The 18,587-nt window shown below is 34.8% G+C and overlaps 1 protein-coding gene and 1 pseudogene across 1 annotated transcript in view; both read left to right on the forward strand.

The window, feature by feature from the left end:
• LOC145715065 (cullin-4B-like) overlaps nucleotides 1–18,587 on the forward strand; it is a 103,537-nt gene that overhangs the window by 4,377 nt on the left and 80,573 nt on the right. The window contains 7 exon segments of the mRNA XM_081794646.1: nucleotides 3,358–3,463; nucleotides 3,723–3,790; nucleotides 6,413–6,486; nucleotides 7,129–7,291; nucleotides 7,392–7,483; nucleotides 8,680–8,781; nucleotides 9,540–9,607. Of these exon segments, the coding sequence (XP_081650772.1) occupies nucleotides 3,358–3,463; nucleotides 3,723–3,790; nucleotides 6,413–6,486; nucleotides 7,129–7,291; nucleotides 7,392–7,483; nucleotides 8,680–8,781; nucleotides 9,540–9,607 (673 nt within the window).
• On the forward strand, nucleotides 13,220–14,658 carry LOC145714989 (cyclin-A2 pseudogene; annotated as a pseudogene).

Consider the following 18,587-nt stretch of genomic DNA (forward strand, 5'->3'; position numbering starts at 1 on the left):
AAAAAGTGCCCTCCTCAGTGCCCAATAACCCATTTTCCCCTCTCCCCTAGTGCCCCAATAAACCCTAGGTTTGTTCTCTGTATTTAAGAGAGTGTGTAACTATTTTTTCCCCTACCCTTACCCCATGGTCTTCTGTTTAGTTTCTCAAGATCCACACATGAGTGAAAACATATATATATGTCTCTTTCTCTTATTGACTTGCTTCATTTGGCATAATACCCTCCAGTTTGACTTGCTGCACTTTGCATAGTACCCTCCAGCCCCATCCACATTGCTGCAAATGGAAGGATTTCATTCTTTCTCATTGCCAACAAATATACGTGTGTGTGTGTGTGTGTGTGTGCGCGCGCGTGCGCACACGCGCGCACACGTGCATGTGTTATGTATATTATATATGTTATTAATTTATTAATAATACTAATTTTATTATTATATTACATATTATTATATTACTATATAATATAACCTTTTATATATAATTTGTATTATATTATATTATCCATTTATCAGTTGATGGACGTTTAGGCCCTTTCCATAGTTTGGCTATTGTTGAAATTGGTGCTACAAACATTGGGGTACATGTGCCCCTGTGAATCAGCACTCCTGTATCCTTTGAATAAACTCCTAATCGTGCTATTGGTGGGTCATAGTGTAGTTGTATTTTTAATTCTTTGAGAAACCACCACGTTGTTTTCCAGAGCAGCTGCACCAGTTTGCATTCCCACCAACAGTGCAAGAGGGTTCTTGTTTCTCCACATCCTCGCCAGCATCTGTAGTTTCCTGAGTTGCTGATTTTAGCCTCTGTGACTGGTATGAGGTGGTATCTCACTGTGGTTTTGATTTGTATCTAGCTGATGATGAGCGATGTTGAGCATCTTTTCATGTGTCTGTTGGCCACCTGGATGTCTTCTTTGGAAAAGCGTCTATTCATTCATTCTACTCAATTCTCCAGATTACTTGTTTTTCACATGTTGAGTTTGCTAAGTTCTTTATAGGTTTTGGTTACTAACGCTTTATCCAGTATGTCGTTTGCAAATATCTTTTCCCTTTCTGTTGGTTGCCTTTTAGTTTTGTTGTTTCCTTTGCAGTGCAGAAACTTTTTATCTTCATGAGGTCTTGATAGTTCAGTTTTGCTTTTAATTCCCTTGCCAAGAGATACAGGAGTGCTGAGACATAGGGGCACTTGTACCCCAATGTTTATAGCAGGACTTTCAACAATAGCCAAATTATGGAAAGAGCCTAAATGTCCATCAATTGATGACTGGATAAAGAAATTTTGGTTTATATACACAATGCAATACTACATGGCAATGAGAAAGAATGGAATATGGCCTTTTGTAGCAACGTGGATGCAACTGGAGAGTGTTGCTCCTCTTGGCTTGTTGTTCCTCCCTTGGCTTTGGAGACCTGTTGAGCATCTGAGGTCAACGAGGTTGTTGCCTGTTTTCTCCTCTAGGATTTTGATGGTTTCCTGTCTCACAGTTGGGTTTTTCATCCATTCTGAGTTGTTGTTGTTGTTTTTTTTAATGTATGGTGTAAGAAAGTGGTCCAGTTTCATTCTTCTGCATGTTGCTGGCCAGTTCTTCCACCGCCATTTGCTAAAGAGACTGTCTTTTTTCCAGGGGATACCCTTTCCTGTTTTGTCAGAAATTAGTTGGCTATACATTTCTGGGTCCAATTCTAGGTTCTCTGTTCTATTCCAGTGGTCTGTGTGTGTGTTTTTGTGCCAGTACCATACTGTCTTGATGTAGTAAATGCTGAAGTCTAGGATTGTGATGCCTCCTGCTTTGGTTTTCTTTTTCAACATTACTCTGGCTGTTTGGGGTCTTTTGTGGTTCCATACACATGTTGGGATTGGCTGTGCTAGCTTTGAGAAGAATGCCAGTGCAATTTTGGATGAGGTTACATTAAACATGTAGATTGATTAGGGTAGTATTGACATTTTGACAATATTTATTCTTCCAGTCCATAAGCGTGAAATGTTTTTCCATTTCTTTGTGTCTTCTTCACTTTCCTTCACAAGTCTTCTATAGTTTTCAGCATACACATCTTTGTAGACTACATCTTTGTATAGACTATCTTTGAGTAGACTACGTCTTTGGTTAGGTTTATTCCTGGCTATTTTATGATTCTTGGTGCAATTGTAAATGGGATTGATTTCTTGATTTCTCTTTCTTTTGCTTCATGATTGGTGTATAGAAATGCAACTGATTTCTGTACATTGATTTTGTGTCCTGTGACTTTGCTGGATTAATGTATCAGTTCAAGCAACTTTTTGGTGGAGACTTTCAGGTTTTCCATGTTAGAGTATTATGCCATCTGTGAAAAGTGAGTTTGACTGACTCTTTGACAATTTTTATGCCTTTCATTTCATTTTGTTGTCTGATTGCTGATGCTAGCACTTTCAGCACAATGTTAAACAACAGTGGTGAGAGTGGACATCCCTGTCATGTTCCTGATCTCAGGGGGAAAGCTATGTTTTTCCCCACTGAGGATGGTACTGGCTGTGAGGTTTTCTTATATGGCTTTTATGATGTTCCATTGTTCAAGTTATTTTAGTTAAATGTAATTTAGCCTGGTCCTGTACATGTTTTTTCTTAGTTTAAAAAGAACCTAGGCATGCTTATGTAGCTCTGACAATTAAGCCTCCAAAAGGCTCTATTACTGAAATGTAGCATACTTTTTCTTTATTAAATGTGCCTTTGGTCATAAAGTTTTGGTTAGACTCTAGAACTCTTATAATGTTGATTCTGAACATTCTTGCCAGATGAATTCTTTGTTTTATGAGGAGTGAGAGCTTTGCACTATTGGTGACTTCACTGCAGTGGTCAGTAGGGTGTATTTTAATATAAACAAATGGTTTGTTTTATTGTTTGTTATAGGAATTGAAAGTCACACTTAATAAGATTGTGTTTCATTGTATTGTACACATTTTTAAAATGTATTTTCTAATTTTAAAATTTTAAAGAAAGATTGTAATCTTTTAAAAATTCTGAAAATTAAGACGTGGTTTAACGTATGGTTTGAACAGCTAATTTCAGAGAATTATTTTTAAATTAAAGAAAGCTGATTACTATGAATGTCTTGGTGCTTAGAATTACTCATAAAGAATGGGTTTGTACATACTGATTGAGATGGAAGACTTTAAATTCATTTTCTTAGGGTTCAGATACTGCAAATTTTGAAATAGCTTTTCATCATTTAATAGTCATGAATATATTCATGACATTCCTATTCACTTATTAATTCATATAAAATAAGTTCACAATCAGTGGTCCGTATATAATCAACAGTTGTAGACAAAGTAACTTTATTTTGCATTTTTTCAACTTAAGCACAAAAATTTCATTTTTTCAGAGTGTTGAAAACCTTTGCTCCTACAATTTATCTGCAAACTTGTATAAACAGTTGAAGCAGCTTTGTGAACACCACCTCAAAGCACAAATTCATCAATTCAGAGAGTATCCTTTTTTTTCCTCTTTGAGTTGTTTCCTGTCTTTTGTCAAATTTTCCATGTCAGTATCTATCAAGTGGAATAATTTACTTGGTATATGGGATTAATGTTATTTTTGTTCTCTTTGTGTTCTGTTTAAGACAGACATCCTTGGACCTGAGGTTATCATTAAGCAGTTTTAAATACTGTCTTTTAGAAGTCATATCTTCCGTTTGCAGAATGTGTGTTAATGTTAGAATATAAAGTTTTTCTTAACATTACCTCATGGATTCTGTGGATAATGGCCCTTTTCTAAAGAAAATGGATAAATGCTGGCAAAATCATAGCAGACAAATAGTAGAGTATAGAAATTATATTTTTAGTTCAGAGAATTATCATGGAATGTGTTAAATGGTTCTGTAAATGAAAAACTTCAAACTGTAGTTAGCCCATACTTTATTTAAAAGCTTCTGGAAGTACTTTTATGGTAGACCAAAATTTTCAGTTCTTTAACGTTTTAATTTTAATTTATTTATTCGCTTACAATTAGGTGTTTTTTTCCAAACAGATAATTATACTTTAGATGTAATTGAGTTTAACATTAATAGGAGCTTAAACAAGAGGCACAAAATGTATGTCAGATTTAGTCTTACTAAATAGTGTGTGAAATTAGTAATTTATCATCTGAGTTTTGAATATATGGAGGAATGTGTAGTAGAGCTATAACAAAGCTATACTAAATAAGATAGATAAACCTGTAAATACTTCAACACAAAATATGTCTATATTTTGAAAATGAAAATATGTAAATTGTGTTTGCTTTTCTATTTGGCAGAATAAAGCATAAGGTAATATGATATGTTGATACTATTATTAGATTTAAAAGTTTATTTAAGGTATAAAAACAAAACTGCAGTGAGTTTAAATCTTCACTAATGGAAAACATTTCTCTCAGTTTCATATGTAAAGAATAAAAACTAGAATAGACTAAACAGTTCAATAAAATGGTGATACTGAAGAGTTTATATTTTTAAAATATAAAAGGAGGTCCCCACATGAATCATGACATGAAAGTATTTATCTAATTGGTTTTAATGAATTGCCAAGCATATTGGCTGATTTAGTTCTTTGTATTTGGAGTTGTTATTCTCACTCATTCGGACCATAAGATGTGTCCTAAGTCATTGATGGCTCCCACATCCCATCTTTCTAGTTTTCTTTGTTTAAAAAAGTAATTGTGGGTCTTGGTTAAAAATGAGGGCTGTAATCCATACAAATACCAATTTCTTTTAACCTCCCCAAAAGTGTTAACATGGCAAAATTCTCTCAACAGCATAATAACCCCTTCCCACAACATTTCCAGATGTCCTCTGTAGTGTTAAAAGAGGAATCAGCAAAAGAGGTGCCATAAATGTTTTAAGTTAGAAGCAAAAAAAAGTAGACATTTTCTAAAAACAGTGTATTTATGGCTACAGTTGTTGCTGATGTTAATTGTACAAGCATATTTTAAATCCTACACAGTTGATTACACCATTTATAATGATGGTGAACTTGCCACAAAATTAAGTGTGTGTGAAATAATATGCCATGCATGTTGATTATTCCATGCAATATGTAAAAATCATTCTGAAAAATATTTCCTGGAAAATTCTTACTCTTTTAAGATGTAGTTCAAAGGTTATCATTTCTTTCATGCTTTCTAGGCTATTCCACTCTGGCTTTTATTCCACCCTAGTTTTCTTTTGCTTCTCATTTGCTTTCTCCCATCTCTTTGTATTATAGCACTTAAAAGCATGTTTGTAATATAGCACTTAAAAGGTGTGTTTAAAGCATTAATGCTCTATTTCCTTTTGTAGATTATGAATTCTTTACCAAGTTTTTTGGTATAATAGAGTCATCACATTGTGCAAGTTTAAGATGTACAGTGTGATGATTTGGTAACGTCTGTATACTGCAAAATGATTACTACGGTAGAATTAGCTAATACCTCAATTACCACTTTTCATCATTACCATTAACTTTTTGTGGTGATAACAGTTAAGTATCTGTTCTATTAGCAACTGCCAAGTATCTTTCCAGCACATATGGTGATTAACTTCATCACCATGCTTACATTGGATCTCCAAAATTTATTCATATTACAAGTGAAAGTTCATGCCCTTTGGTAATTTATTTTAAAATTTAAATGATTAAAACCTTATTTCTTTACAAATTAATTACATTTTCATTAATATATTAGTATAACTTGAATTTAATACCTAAAGTTTTGTCAGTTTAATTTTTTAGTACGGTAAGTATTAGCAGATACTTACACTGGTGATAATTCTTTGCTTTCATCAGTACTTTTTAAAAATATGAAGGGGACTTGAGACAATAATGTGTGAGAACTGCTCTTCTTATATATGCTCACATCGCAGTTAATTTGTACATAGCCAGTATATTCATAATAAAGAAGTTTGTACATAACCAGTATATTCATTATAAAGAATTCTCTTCCTGCTGTGTGTGTTTTTAAATAAAAGCGGTGAAATGTTATATTTGTACCCGGCCTTGGTCTTCGTAAGTATTGCTGTTAATTTTCCATATTTCCTCTTCTTTTATGGTACAGCTCTGTCTTATATTTTCAGTCTGCTGAAAATGTATATGTAGGTGTTTTTCAAAGATGTGTTGAGCAGACTATACTTACCACTAATATTCATATATCGGCAGTTTTTACATAAAATAACCCATTAATAAATTTTCTTTATATATTTCTATTAATCTTTATTATTTAAGAACTAGCAGCGTAGAAAAGAGTGAAAAATTTGAAAGGTTATCTTTACCAGAGAAATAAATACATTATTGCCCATGTTTGATTGATAAGAATGTTATAAATTATGTGCTTTTCTTAAGAGTTAAGTTTTTATTTGATGGGATGATAATTTAACCAAAAAATCTTTGAGACGTAGTGTTTTACCTTTATTTTTTTATTTCTAACAGAGCATGATTAGGAACATTTTTCTGTTCCTAGATAGAACTTATGCGTTTCAAATTTTGATGTTGTCTTCAATTTGGTAAGATACAAATAATTACTTAAAACACTGTTACATGTGATTTATAATCACCTCCTTTATCTTCTGAGAGACAACACAATAAGAGAAAAATCATTTTCAAAATGTGTATTTCTTTGTATCCTAAAACTTTGACTTTTTTAAAATGATATTTGAGTACATGGTAACACAGTTTTAAGTGTTACTTTATAATTTACCTCAATTTAAAAACATGTCTTAATTAGGAAACATACTAGTTCTAGAATCTAATCTAGGACACTGAATCCCATTTGAAATACTTCGTTATAAAACACTAGAAGGTCACTAAGTTGATATTAATGTCGATATTATTCATACCATTGTGCTTATTATGAAGGCTAAAAATCTAGGGCCAGTTTAGAAGCTTTAGCGTCCTAAATTTTGCTTAATTTTTAAGAAATTACTGAATTATACATGTCATCCACTGTGCCTTATTTACACTGAAATCTTATTTAGTGATTTCAGACCATCAAAAAACAAAATAGAAATATTTATCCAACTGTAGATACAGTGAATTTAACATCAAGTTATATTTTGTTTCGACTGGGAAATGCATTATATACACAGAAGTGTAACTGATGGGGAAAATATAAGCCAAAATTTAGGCAGATTTTTTGTTTGTTTTAGGGATATGGGCCTTGAATTATTTAAATCATATATAATTTGTGATCAGAATGTTCGTAGCAGGACCATAGATGGAATTCTTGTGTTGATTGTGAAAGAAAGAAATGGCGAAACGGTTGATCGATGTCTTATTCAAAGGCTTGTAACTATGCTTTCTGATTTGCGGGTAAGTAATTCCTTAACTTTCATTAAATTGAAACTGATTTCTAATGTCATATCTTAAAGATAACTTTTAACTAAGTTTCTTTTATATATTCCATTATTAGATTTACCAAGAATCTTTTGAGAGTAAATTCTTAGAAGAAACAAGCAAGTTCTATGCAGCAGAGGGAAGGAAGCTAGTGCAAAAAAAAAAGAGGTATTTGAGATCAAGATGATAATTATAAATTCTTTCAATATCCATAGAAAAGATTATTAAAATGTAAAGAACCATGTTTCTTTATAATTCCTATAAATTTTGACAAACCTTTCTTCCTGACAATTTTTTATTCTTTTTTTTCTTTTTTGGTCAGTTATGCTAAAGATTTGTCTACTTTGTTGATCTTTTCAAAGAAGCAACTCTTGGTATGGTTAATTTTTTTTCTATTGTTTTTTTTTTTTTTCATTTCTCTCTCATTAAATTCTATGCTAAATATTGTTTCTTCATTTGCTTTCGTTTTACTTTGTCTTTTTCCAGTGTCTTTAGATAGGAAGTAGGTTTTTTTTTAAAGTTTATTTTGTTTTGAGGTCTTTGTTTTTCTGATGTAATTATTTATAACCATAAATTTTCTTCTAAATAATGTGTTAGCTGCCATATTAAGTTTAGGTATGTTCTAGCCCCGTTTTCACCTATTTTAAGGTACTTTGTAGTTTCTCTTTGATTTCTTCATTGACACCTTGATTATTGAGAAATGTGTTGTCTAATTTCCACATATTTGTGACTTTCTCAAATTTTCTTATTTTCCCATGTTTCACTCCATTTTGATGAATGAGCACAGTTTTTATAATTTCATTCATTTAAAATTTATTTGCTTGTTTTGTGAATTGATGAGGTCTGTCTTGCAGAATATTCTGTGTGCACTTTGAGCAGAAGTGTATTCTGTTGTTGAGTGGAGTGTTCTATAAATACTTTTTCGTGTTTAGTGTTGTTAAAGTATTATGTTAACTTGCTGGTTTCTGTCTGAGTACTCTATCCATTATTTTGGATATAATATATGTCCTTTTATATATCATGTACATTCTGTATGTACTGTGCATCATAGATCTGTATGTAGTCAAGTCATCAGCTTTTGTTGAATTTTCAGTGTTTCTCTTCATTTATAACAGCCCTTTGCTTCATGTATTTTATATTTTTGTTTGGTTATATTAAATTTTCAAACCATGGATTCCAGTTACAAGCTGTAACCAGTTTAATAATTCTTGACATTCTGACTTGATAGAAACAAAATGACCATATAGCTGTGCCTTTCAAGGTTATGACACTAAATTGATTTAAAAGAGGAATGTTTTTGTTTGCTTGCTACAAAAACTTTGTAACTTTCGTTCTTTAAGTCCCATGATTCTTAAAATAGGAAGGTAAAAATTTTATTTTCAGATTCCTGGGTGTCTTTACCACATCAAGAAGCTCCTAGAAGGAGAAGTAGACAGAGTTAGAACCTACCTATGCCTTAACACACAGTAAGAATTACATATTTTGTATTTGTATATGTAATTTCTATATACCATATTTATATACACTTTGATTTTGCTTTACTTAGATCAGAAATTATCAGGGACACCTGGGCGGCTTAGTCAGTTAAGCATCTGACTTCACCTTGCCTCAGTTCATGTCTGTGCTGATAGCTCAGAGCATGGAGCCTGCTTTGGATTCTGTGTCTCCCTCTTTCTCTGCCCCTACCCTGATCGTGTGCATGCTTTCTCTCTCTCACTGTATCTCAAAAATAAATGTTAAAAAACTTTTAAGTTGTCGTATGATAGGATTAAATAATATAGTTCTTCACCTTTTTTGCTTAGTTCCTGCCTTTCTCCTTTCTTCATTTGTATCAAAAAGATGGGAAAGCCTGACAAATAAAAATTTCTTCGTAAGTTTATTTTTTAGTTTTTTGGATGAGTGGGAAACTTTAGAAAATTTGTTGTTGGTCTTGTTTAATTAGAGGTAAAATAGTAATTTTTATGTAAACTAGATGTTTATTATTATCACATAATTTTCTGTAGTTATGTAATGATAATTATAACTCTGAAATCAGAAGTTCATGCAATGAAATTCAGTCTCCTGAAGACCAGACTACAAATCTTATGGCACTCATACATGCATAACAATGTAAAACAGAAATCAGGACAGATGACAATAATATATGCAGCAGGGTTTTGGAAAACCGTTTTAACTCTCCATTAGGAGAATCTTGCAGTGATTCTAAACTCGTTTTTTTAAACAGGAAACAACTGGTCACTATGCTAGAAAAGCAGCTTCTAGGTGAACACTTATCAGCAGTTCTTCAGAAAGGTAAATGAGAATATGTATGTTTTGAGAAGGCATTATTAAAGAAAATAATTTTATTTTTTTACATTTTTAAATGATTTTAATTATTAATGCATTCTGTGTGTAAGTCTTCCTTTAAAATGATTGATAAAACCAGATACAATTTTTTTCTCATTCTCTCATTTGCCAAAGCAGTTTGTGTCATGTAGTATATTCAGGGTTTTTTTATAAGAATACTAAATGAGAGTTACACATATACCTTGAGATAGTAATGTGCTCAAGCTTTATTTTTGGCTGATGTTTTAAAAATAGTCTGTATTGTTACCTTTTTTTCTGGTGTTTTAAAATTTTAGATTGTAGGTTAGGGCTGTTGAGCACATGTTTTGCTTCTGGTATTTTCCCTTTTCTTCACGTAAAGGCAACATTTGTTCAACAAATTTGTGATGAGCTTTTGCTTCTTGGTGCAAAATAAATGGATTCAATACAGGACATAATTTTTTAGAAAACCTTATTAAATGAGTGCATGTAAACTAAAACCTAACGTTGAAAAGAAGTACATTATTGAAAGGAGAGTCTGTGTCTAGTGACCTCCCACGAGGAAAAGATTTAGGCATGATCATAAACAGGGAATCCTGGTGTTGCTGAAGTATACTTAACAAGGCTTTAGGGAATAGTGAATGTTAGTTTAAACTGGAGAGAGTAAGTGTAGTTGATCACATTGGCCTTTTGAAAAATTGGATTATATTCTAGATATGATTAAAATCTTCTTGAGCACAAAGAGCATGTAGGAGAATATTGTAGTAACTTTTTAGACAGATGGAGCCTTGATTTTATGGTTGAAGAAGGGAGAATGTCATATTAATTAAGGTAATTTTATTCTTGGGAAAGGACTTTTTCGTATGTTAATCCAGAGTATTCTATAATTTTAAGTTTTATTCCTGTCCACAGTATACATTTGGTTATTATTTTTCCTTATCACTTGAAGTGCCTTGTAAATAAATTAAATACATAAAATTTAACTATATTTTAATTTATCTTATTTCATCTCTTTCCATCTCATTTCATTCCATATCATTTAATCTCATTTCATTTCACTTGAAGAGAGAGTGACCCTGATGAGAGGGCCAAAGGGAGAGAGAGAGAATCCTAAGAAGGCTCTACACTTGTTGTTGAACCTGACACAGGCTCAGTCTCATGAACCTGGGATCATGACCTGAGCCAGTGAAACCCAGAGTTGGATGTTCAGCTGACTGACCCAACCAGGCACCCCTAACTATTTATTTGACAACAGAAATATAGAGTGGGGAGAGCACCAGTACTGTGAATTTTTCTATTAGAAGGAAATTCATATCATCAGAAAGGTATTTCAGATATTTGAAATTAAAATGAAATAGAGTCAGAAGAACTCATAATTTAAAATTTTTCTATCATCTTATTTTTTTTTTTATTTTTGGAATATGAATGCAGCTGGGTGAGGTGTCCAGGACCACCCTCAAGTTCAGCAATTTGCTAAAAAGTACTCCCAAGAATTCAGAAAAGATAATGATGAACCATGTAAGTTGAAATCATCAAAGAGAAGAGGATCATAGAACAAAGTCCAGGCATGAACTTTCAGTGGTCTTCTCCCACTAGGGTTGTACGGACAGAGCTTAACTCTCCTAGAAATTGTGATTGAAAGCATGCATATAGTGTTGCCAAGTAGGGAAACTCACATCACATGGATGACTTTCAGCATGACTGATCTTAGTGTCCAGTCCCTTCAGAGATCAGGCTGGTATTTCCTGGCCCAAACCCCCCACCATGAGTCACATTTTACCATGAACTGTGTAGCATGGCCCATTGCCCCCCAGTAAATAAAATTTTATCCTGCGTGGTATTCAGAGAGTTTACTGATTACCTTCCAGAAGCTGTATAAAGGCCAGACTTTTCTTTAAGCAAGAGATATCCTTTACTGCACAATAATAGAATGGAATTAGATAAAATTAAAATAATTGTGTTTCTAATCTTGGTCTTAGAATAGAGTGATACTGTAAGCCCCCCATATGACTTACGGACATTTTCACTCTTCTAGGAAACATCTTTGGGATGGGTTTCTACAGGTACAACAGGTGTTTGTCCTTGAAAACCAGTGGGTTTTGTTTGTTTGTTTGTTTGTTTGTTTGTTTGACTTACTAAATAGATTATTGTTTCTGTGGTAACAGAAAAATGTGCATATCTACAAGGCTTTCCACATAGTTTGTGAAACACCTGAATTAAGGAGAGGATTCTCAGTAAGAATGAGGAAATGTTTTAGTTTTTTCACTGCTGAATGGACAGATGGACATATATTGGATTGGAGAAAATTTGTGAACTCTTGCTTATTAGTGGAAAGAAAAATTCTTGTTTATTAGGATTCCAGATAGTAGTAAACTTCACGGATGCCTATTTATGGGTTAACCATCGTGTACATTATCTGTATCCTTTCATACCTACATCTCTTCTGGGCTTGCAGTCCTCGCAATAATTAAGCCGATGGTCAGGGAACGAAGACTGATTCTAACATGGATGTTAGGCAGACATTTCAGAAGACAAATCACCCATTAGAACATTAGGTATCCCCGAGAAGTTACGAACTAGGGGTGATTTCTGGATCATCTTAATACAAATATTCTTACAAATCTTGGCTTATTTATAGGATTTCCTTATTTAAAATTAAATTTCTCCTTAGAAATGTTATAGGTCCATTGTATCTCAGGCTTTCAGTTGAAGCATTTGTAATTATGTGCAGTCTTATGTAGATCCTCACATTTATATTAAATAAATGCATTTTTAGTAACTTTTTCTAGCTAAAATGAAGTCCCATATCTTCCCCTACCTTCAGTATTCACTAAATACTGACTGAAGATATTTAGGGTACAATTTACTGCAAAGTGAAGGTTCAGAGAAATGGTTGGATCCAGAGAAAACAAAACAAAACAAAACAACAAAACAAAACAAAACACCCATCCCATGAGTTCATCTACACAGAGGCCACAATAATGGCAAAAATTAAAAGATAAAAGTCTTTCAAGATTCTAGGATATGTGCTGCTGAAATGAGCACAATCTTTCAACATTCTGAAGAAAATTGTTTTCCAAACCAGAAAGTCTACAAGATGCAGCCTTGTTTTATTAATCTAAAATTATGTCTGAGAGATATAGGAAGTATACATTTATAAGCCAACAGTGAAATACCATTACTTCCGATTGTAAGTTTCCTCTTTTGATAAATATACATAACTTAAACTTCACCGTTTTAACTACTTTTAAGCATACATTTCAGTGGCAGTAATTTCATTCACAATATTTGGAGCCATCAGTACCATCCACCTGCGGAACCTTTTAGGAATAGGAATCCTGTATGAGCTAAACAGTGCACTCTAAATATTTTGATGCTTGCATTTTAACTTGTTAACTATTTTCAGTATAGATGTAGTTACAGTGCAGAAGATATGGCAAGTGTCTCTGAAAATGCCTTATTGAGTTATTTGGTGTATTAACTACCTGAACTGCAGGAACAGCCAGCTGCCACTCCAGTGGGCTGCTTGCTGCGTCTTGGAAGCATCTTTATCCCTGCACACTGCTTGCATATGCCTTTTGCAACCTCCTTGGTACTGCGTTATCCTTAGCGGGCAAGCTGCCTAGAGATGGGGCAGCTGGATGTGGCTGGAGTGTTTCTTGGCCTGGGAAAGAGTACACACTGCTTTGCGCCACAGACTTATCCCACCAAGATCCCAGAAGCTGTGATGTTGGGCAGCTCCATGCCCAGGCCTAGAACCAGAGGGGCTGCTGATAACTGTAGCACATGGCAATCCAAGAGGACCAGAAGAACATCAACCAAGAGAAGGTGGTGCCTGCTCAATAAACTTGGGAAGGCGTGGCTGTACTGAAGGCCAGGAACCATGCTTTGCGGTGTCACAGCAAAGGCCCAAGACACAACAGATTGCGCCTCTTAAGGATCTTCCTATGCATGATGAACATGCTGCTGTACCTCCCTGGGAAGCAAACAGTAAGCATCCTCCATTTACCAGGCGGATAAAACACAAGAATAGACTGAAAAAGGCCAGATGAATCTAAAAAAAAAAAAAAATCATGAAAATGTGCTGGCTTTCAATTTAGCTTTTACTTTACCTAGACCAAGAGAACCACTGGTATCTCTTGATTATCCAATGGATAATAGTTTTGAGTCACCACGCATTACGGACATATCAATTGTACTAGAAGATGGAAACCCAATGAATGTTAAAGAAGTCCTGGATTATCATGAGGATATTGACACATACCTTAGGGAAATGGAGATTAAATGTAAACCTAAAGGGGCACCTGGGTGGCTCTGTCAGTGAAGCGTTAAGTGTCCACTTTGGGCTCAGGTCATAATCTTGCAGTTCATTAGTTCGAGACCCGCTTAGGTCTCTGTCCTGACAGAGCAGAGCCTGGAGCCTACTTCGGATTCTGTGTCTCCCTCTCTCTCTGCCCCTCCTGCACCTGTGCTCGGTCTCTCTGTATCTCAAAAATGAATTCAGTGTTAACATTTTTTTTTTTAAATGCAGGCCTCAAGTGGGTTACATGGAGAAATCTGTAAGACCTAATAAACAGTTTTCTGTGCTTGTGGACTGGTTTAAATAGGAGAATAGTACAAAGCACAGAATGAGACCCTGCATTTGGCTGTGAACTACATTGATAGATTTCTTTCATCAGTGTCTTTGTGCAGGAAATCTTCACCTTCTGGGCACACTTCTAGGCTGTTAGCCTCAAAGTTAGAAGAAATATACCTACTTGCACCAACAGTAAATCAGTTCTCCACCATAACTTGTCCACCAGCAGTCTGCAAACTGCAAAGTTGAAAGTTTAGCAATGTTTCTGTGAGAATTAAGTTTGATAGATACCATACCTAAAGTATTTGCCATTACTAGAGCAGCCTTTCATTTCACACTGCACACAGCCACAGGACAAAGCTGCCCTAGATAATGAGTTCAAAAGACTGGAACTAATATCCTGGAGTTGGTGATACGTCTGTGGGTCCATGTCTGGGTTCTCTCTTCTGTTCTGTTGATCTGAGTGTCTGTTCTTGTGCCAGTGCCATACTGTCTTGATGATTAGAGCTCTTAGTATAGCCTGAAGTCTGGGATTGTGAGGCCTCCTGCTTTGGTTTTCTTTTTCAAGATTGCTTTGGCCATTCAGGGTATTTTCTGGTTCCATACAAATTTTAGGATTGTTTGTTCTAGCTCCGTGAAGAACGCTGGTGTTATTTTGATAGAGATTGCATTGAATATGTATGTAGATTGCTTTAGGTAGTATTGACATTTTAACAATATTTGTTCTTCCTATGGAGCATGGAATCTTTTTCCATTTTTTTTTTTTTTGTGTCTTCTGCAATTTGTCTCATAAGCTTTCTATTGTTTTCAGTGTATAGATTTTCTACCTCTTTGGTTAGATGTATTTCTAGGTATTTTATGGGTTTTTGGTGCAACTGAAGAGGGGATCAATTCCTTGATTTGTATTTCTGTCGCTTCACTGTTGGTGTATAGGAATGCAGTTGATTTCTGTGCGTTGAGTTTATATCCTGCAACTTTGTTGAATTCATGAATTAATTTTTGTAGTTTTTGGTGGAATCTTTTGGGTGTTCCATGTAGAGTATCATGTCATCTGTGAAGAGTGAATGTTTGACCTCCTCCTGGCTGATTTGGAAGCCTTTTATTTCTTTGTGTTGTCTGATGGCAGAGGCTAAGACTTCCAATACTATGTCGAGTAACAGTGGTGAGAAAGGACATCCCTGTCTTGTTCCTGACCTTAGGGTCAGGAATTTTTTCCCCATTCTCTCAATTTTTCCCCATTGGGTCGTTCATATATGGCTTTTATGATTTCGAGGTATGCTCCTTCTATCCCTACTTTCTTGAGGGTTTTTATCAAGAAAGGATGCTGTATTTTGTCAAATGCTTTCTCTGCATTTATTGAGAGGATCGTATTATTCTTGTCCTTTCTTTTATTGATATGGTGAATCATGTTGTGTTGTGGATATTGAACCAGCCCTGCAATCCCCGGTATAAATCCCACTTGGTCATGGTAAATAACTTTCTTAATGTATTGTTGAATCCAGTTGCCTACTATCTTGTTGAGGATTTTGCATCCATGTTCATAATTTTTTTAATGTATTGTTTTAGTGTATTTAATGTATTTTTTCATGTATTGTTGGTTAATACCTTGTTGAGGATTTTGACATCCATGTTCATCAGGGAAATTGGTCTATAGTTCTCCTTTTTAGTAGGGTCTCTGGTTTTGGAATCAAGGTAATGCTGACTTCATAGAAAGAGTTTGGAAGTTTTCCTTCCATTTCTATGTTTTGGAACAGCTTCAAGAGAATAGGTGTTCAGTCTTCCTTAAATGTTTGGTAGAATTCCCCTGGAAAGCCATCTGGCTCTGGACTCTTGTGTTTTGGCAGATTTTTGATTACTAATTCGATTTCCTTACTGGTAATGGGTGTGTTCAAATTTTCTATTTCTTCCTGTTTCAGTTTTGGTAGTGTACATGTTTCTAGGAATATGCCCACTTCTTCCAGATTGCCCCTTTTATTGGCATATAATTGCTCGTAATGTTCGCTTATTATGGTTTTTATTTCTGCTGTGTTTGTTGTGATCACTCTTCTTTCATTCTTGATTTTATTTATTTGGGTCCTTTTCTTTTTCTTCTTGATCAATCACTCTAGTTTATCAATTTTGTTAATTCTTTCAAAGAAGAAGCTTCTGGTTTCATTGTTCTGTTCTACTGTTTGGTTGGTTGGTTGGTTGGTTGGTTGGTTGGTTGGTTGTTTTCGATAACATTAATTTCTGCTCTAATCTTTATTATTTCCTGTCTTCTGCTGGTTTTAGGTTTTATTTGCTGTTCTTTTTCCAGCTCCATAAGGCGTAAGGTTAGGTTGTGTCTCTGCGATCTTTCTTCCTTCTTTAGGAAGGCCTGGATTGCTGTGTACTTTCCTCTTATGACCTCCTTTGTTGCATCTCAGAGGTTTTGGGATGTGGTATTATCATTTTCATTGACTTCGATATGCTTTTTAATTTCCTTCTTAACTGCTGGGTTAGCGCATTCATTCTTTAGTAGGATGTTCTTCAGTCTCCAAGTATTTGTTACCTTTCCAATGTTTTTTTTCTTGTGGTTGATTTTGAGTTTCATAGTGTTGTGGTCTGAAAATATGCACGGTGTGATCTCTATACTTTTGTACTTACTTAGGGCTGATTTGTGTCCCAGTATATGGTCAATTCTGGAGAACGTTCCATGTGCACCTGTGAAGAATGTATATTCTATTGCTGTAGGATGAAATGTTCTGAATATATCTGTGAAGTCCATCTGGTCCAGTGTGTCATTCAAAGCCATTGTGTCCTCCTTGATATTTTGATTAGACGATCTGTCCATTGCTGTGATTGGGGTGTTGAAGTCTCCTACTATAACGGTATTACTATCAATGAGTTTCTTTATGTTTGTGATTAATTGAATTAAATATTTGGGTGCTGCCTCATTTGGCGCATCAGTGTTTACAATTGTTAGGTCTTCCTGGTGGGTAGACCCCTTGGTTATGACACAATGCCTTTTCTGCATCTCTCGATACATTATTTATTTTAAAGTCTAGATTGCCTGATAGAAGTGTGGCTATTCTGGCTTTCTTTTCTTGACCATTAGCACGATAGATGGTTCCCCATCCCCTTTTCAATCTAAAGGTGTCTTTAGGTCTCAAGTGTGTCTCTTGTAAACAGCATATAGATGGTAATTGTTTTCTTACCCATTCTGTTACCGTATGTCTTTTGATGGGAGCATTGAGTACATTGACATTTAGAGTGAGTACTGACAGATACTAATTTATTGCCATTATAAAGCTTGTAGAATTGGAGTTTCTGATGATCTTCTCTGGTTCTTTCTTTCTTGATTTTGGTATGTATGTATGTACGTACATATGTACGTATGCATGTGTGTGTGTGTGCATATATATGTGTGTGTGCGTGTGTATATATATTTGTATATATGTATACATATACGTGTGTGTGTACGTATATATGTATGTGTGTGTGTATACATACATTTTTTTTTTCATCTTTTCTCCCCTCGGAGAGTCCCCCTTAAAATTTTTTGCAGGGCTGGTTTAGTGGACACAAACTCCTTTAATTTTTGTTTGTCTGGGAATCTGTATCTTTCCTTTTATTTTGAATGACCATCTTGCTGGATAAAGAATTCTTGGCTGTCTATTTTTCTGATTCAGCACATTAAAATATCCTGCCACTCCTTTCTGGCCTGCCAAGTTTCTGTGGATAGGTCTGCTGCAAACCTGTTCTGTCTTCCCTTACAGTTTAGGGACTTTTTTCCCTTGCTGCTTTGATGAGTCTCTCCTTGCCTGACTGTTTTGTGAATTTGACTATGATATGCCTTGTTGAGGGTCAGTTTTTATTGAATCTAATGAGGTTCCTCTGTGCTTCCTGGATTTTGATGTCTGGGTCTTTCCCCAGGTTAGCAAAGTTTTCTGCTGTGATTTGCTCACTTAACCCTTCTACCCCTATTTCTCTCTCTTCCTCCTCTGGGACCCCTATGATTCTGATGTCGTTACTTTTTAATGAGTCACTGATTTCTCGAATTCTTAAATCGTGCTTTTTTGCCTTAATCTCCCTCTTTTTCTCTGCTTTTTTATTCTCTGTAAATTTGTCGTCTATATCGCTGATTCTCTTTTCTGCCTCATCCATGCTTGCTGCCCGTGCATCCATCCGTGATCACAGCTCAGTTATAGCATTTTTAATTTAACTCTGGGTATTTTTTTACTTCTTTTATCTCTGCACAAAGGGACTGTAGTCTATTTTGGACTCCAGCCAGTATTCATATTATCGTGATTCTAAATTCTGGTTCAGACGTCTTGCTTGTATCTGTGTTGGTTAAATCCCTGGCTGTCGTTTCTTCGTGCTCTTTCTTTTGGGGTGAATTCCTGATGAATTCTGTGGTTCAGGTTGTGCAGA

Source organism: Panthera onca, chromosome Y (assembly GCF_046562875.1).
Source record: "Panthera onca isolate mPanOnc1 chromosome Y, mPanOnc1 haplotype 2, whole genome shotgun sequence".
Taxonomy (NCBI): Eukaryota; Metazoa; Chordata; class Mammalia; order Carnivora; family Felidae; genus Panthera; species Panthera onca.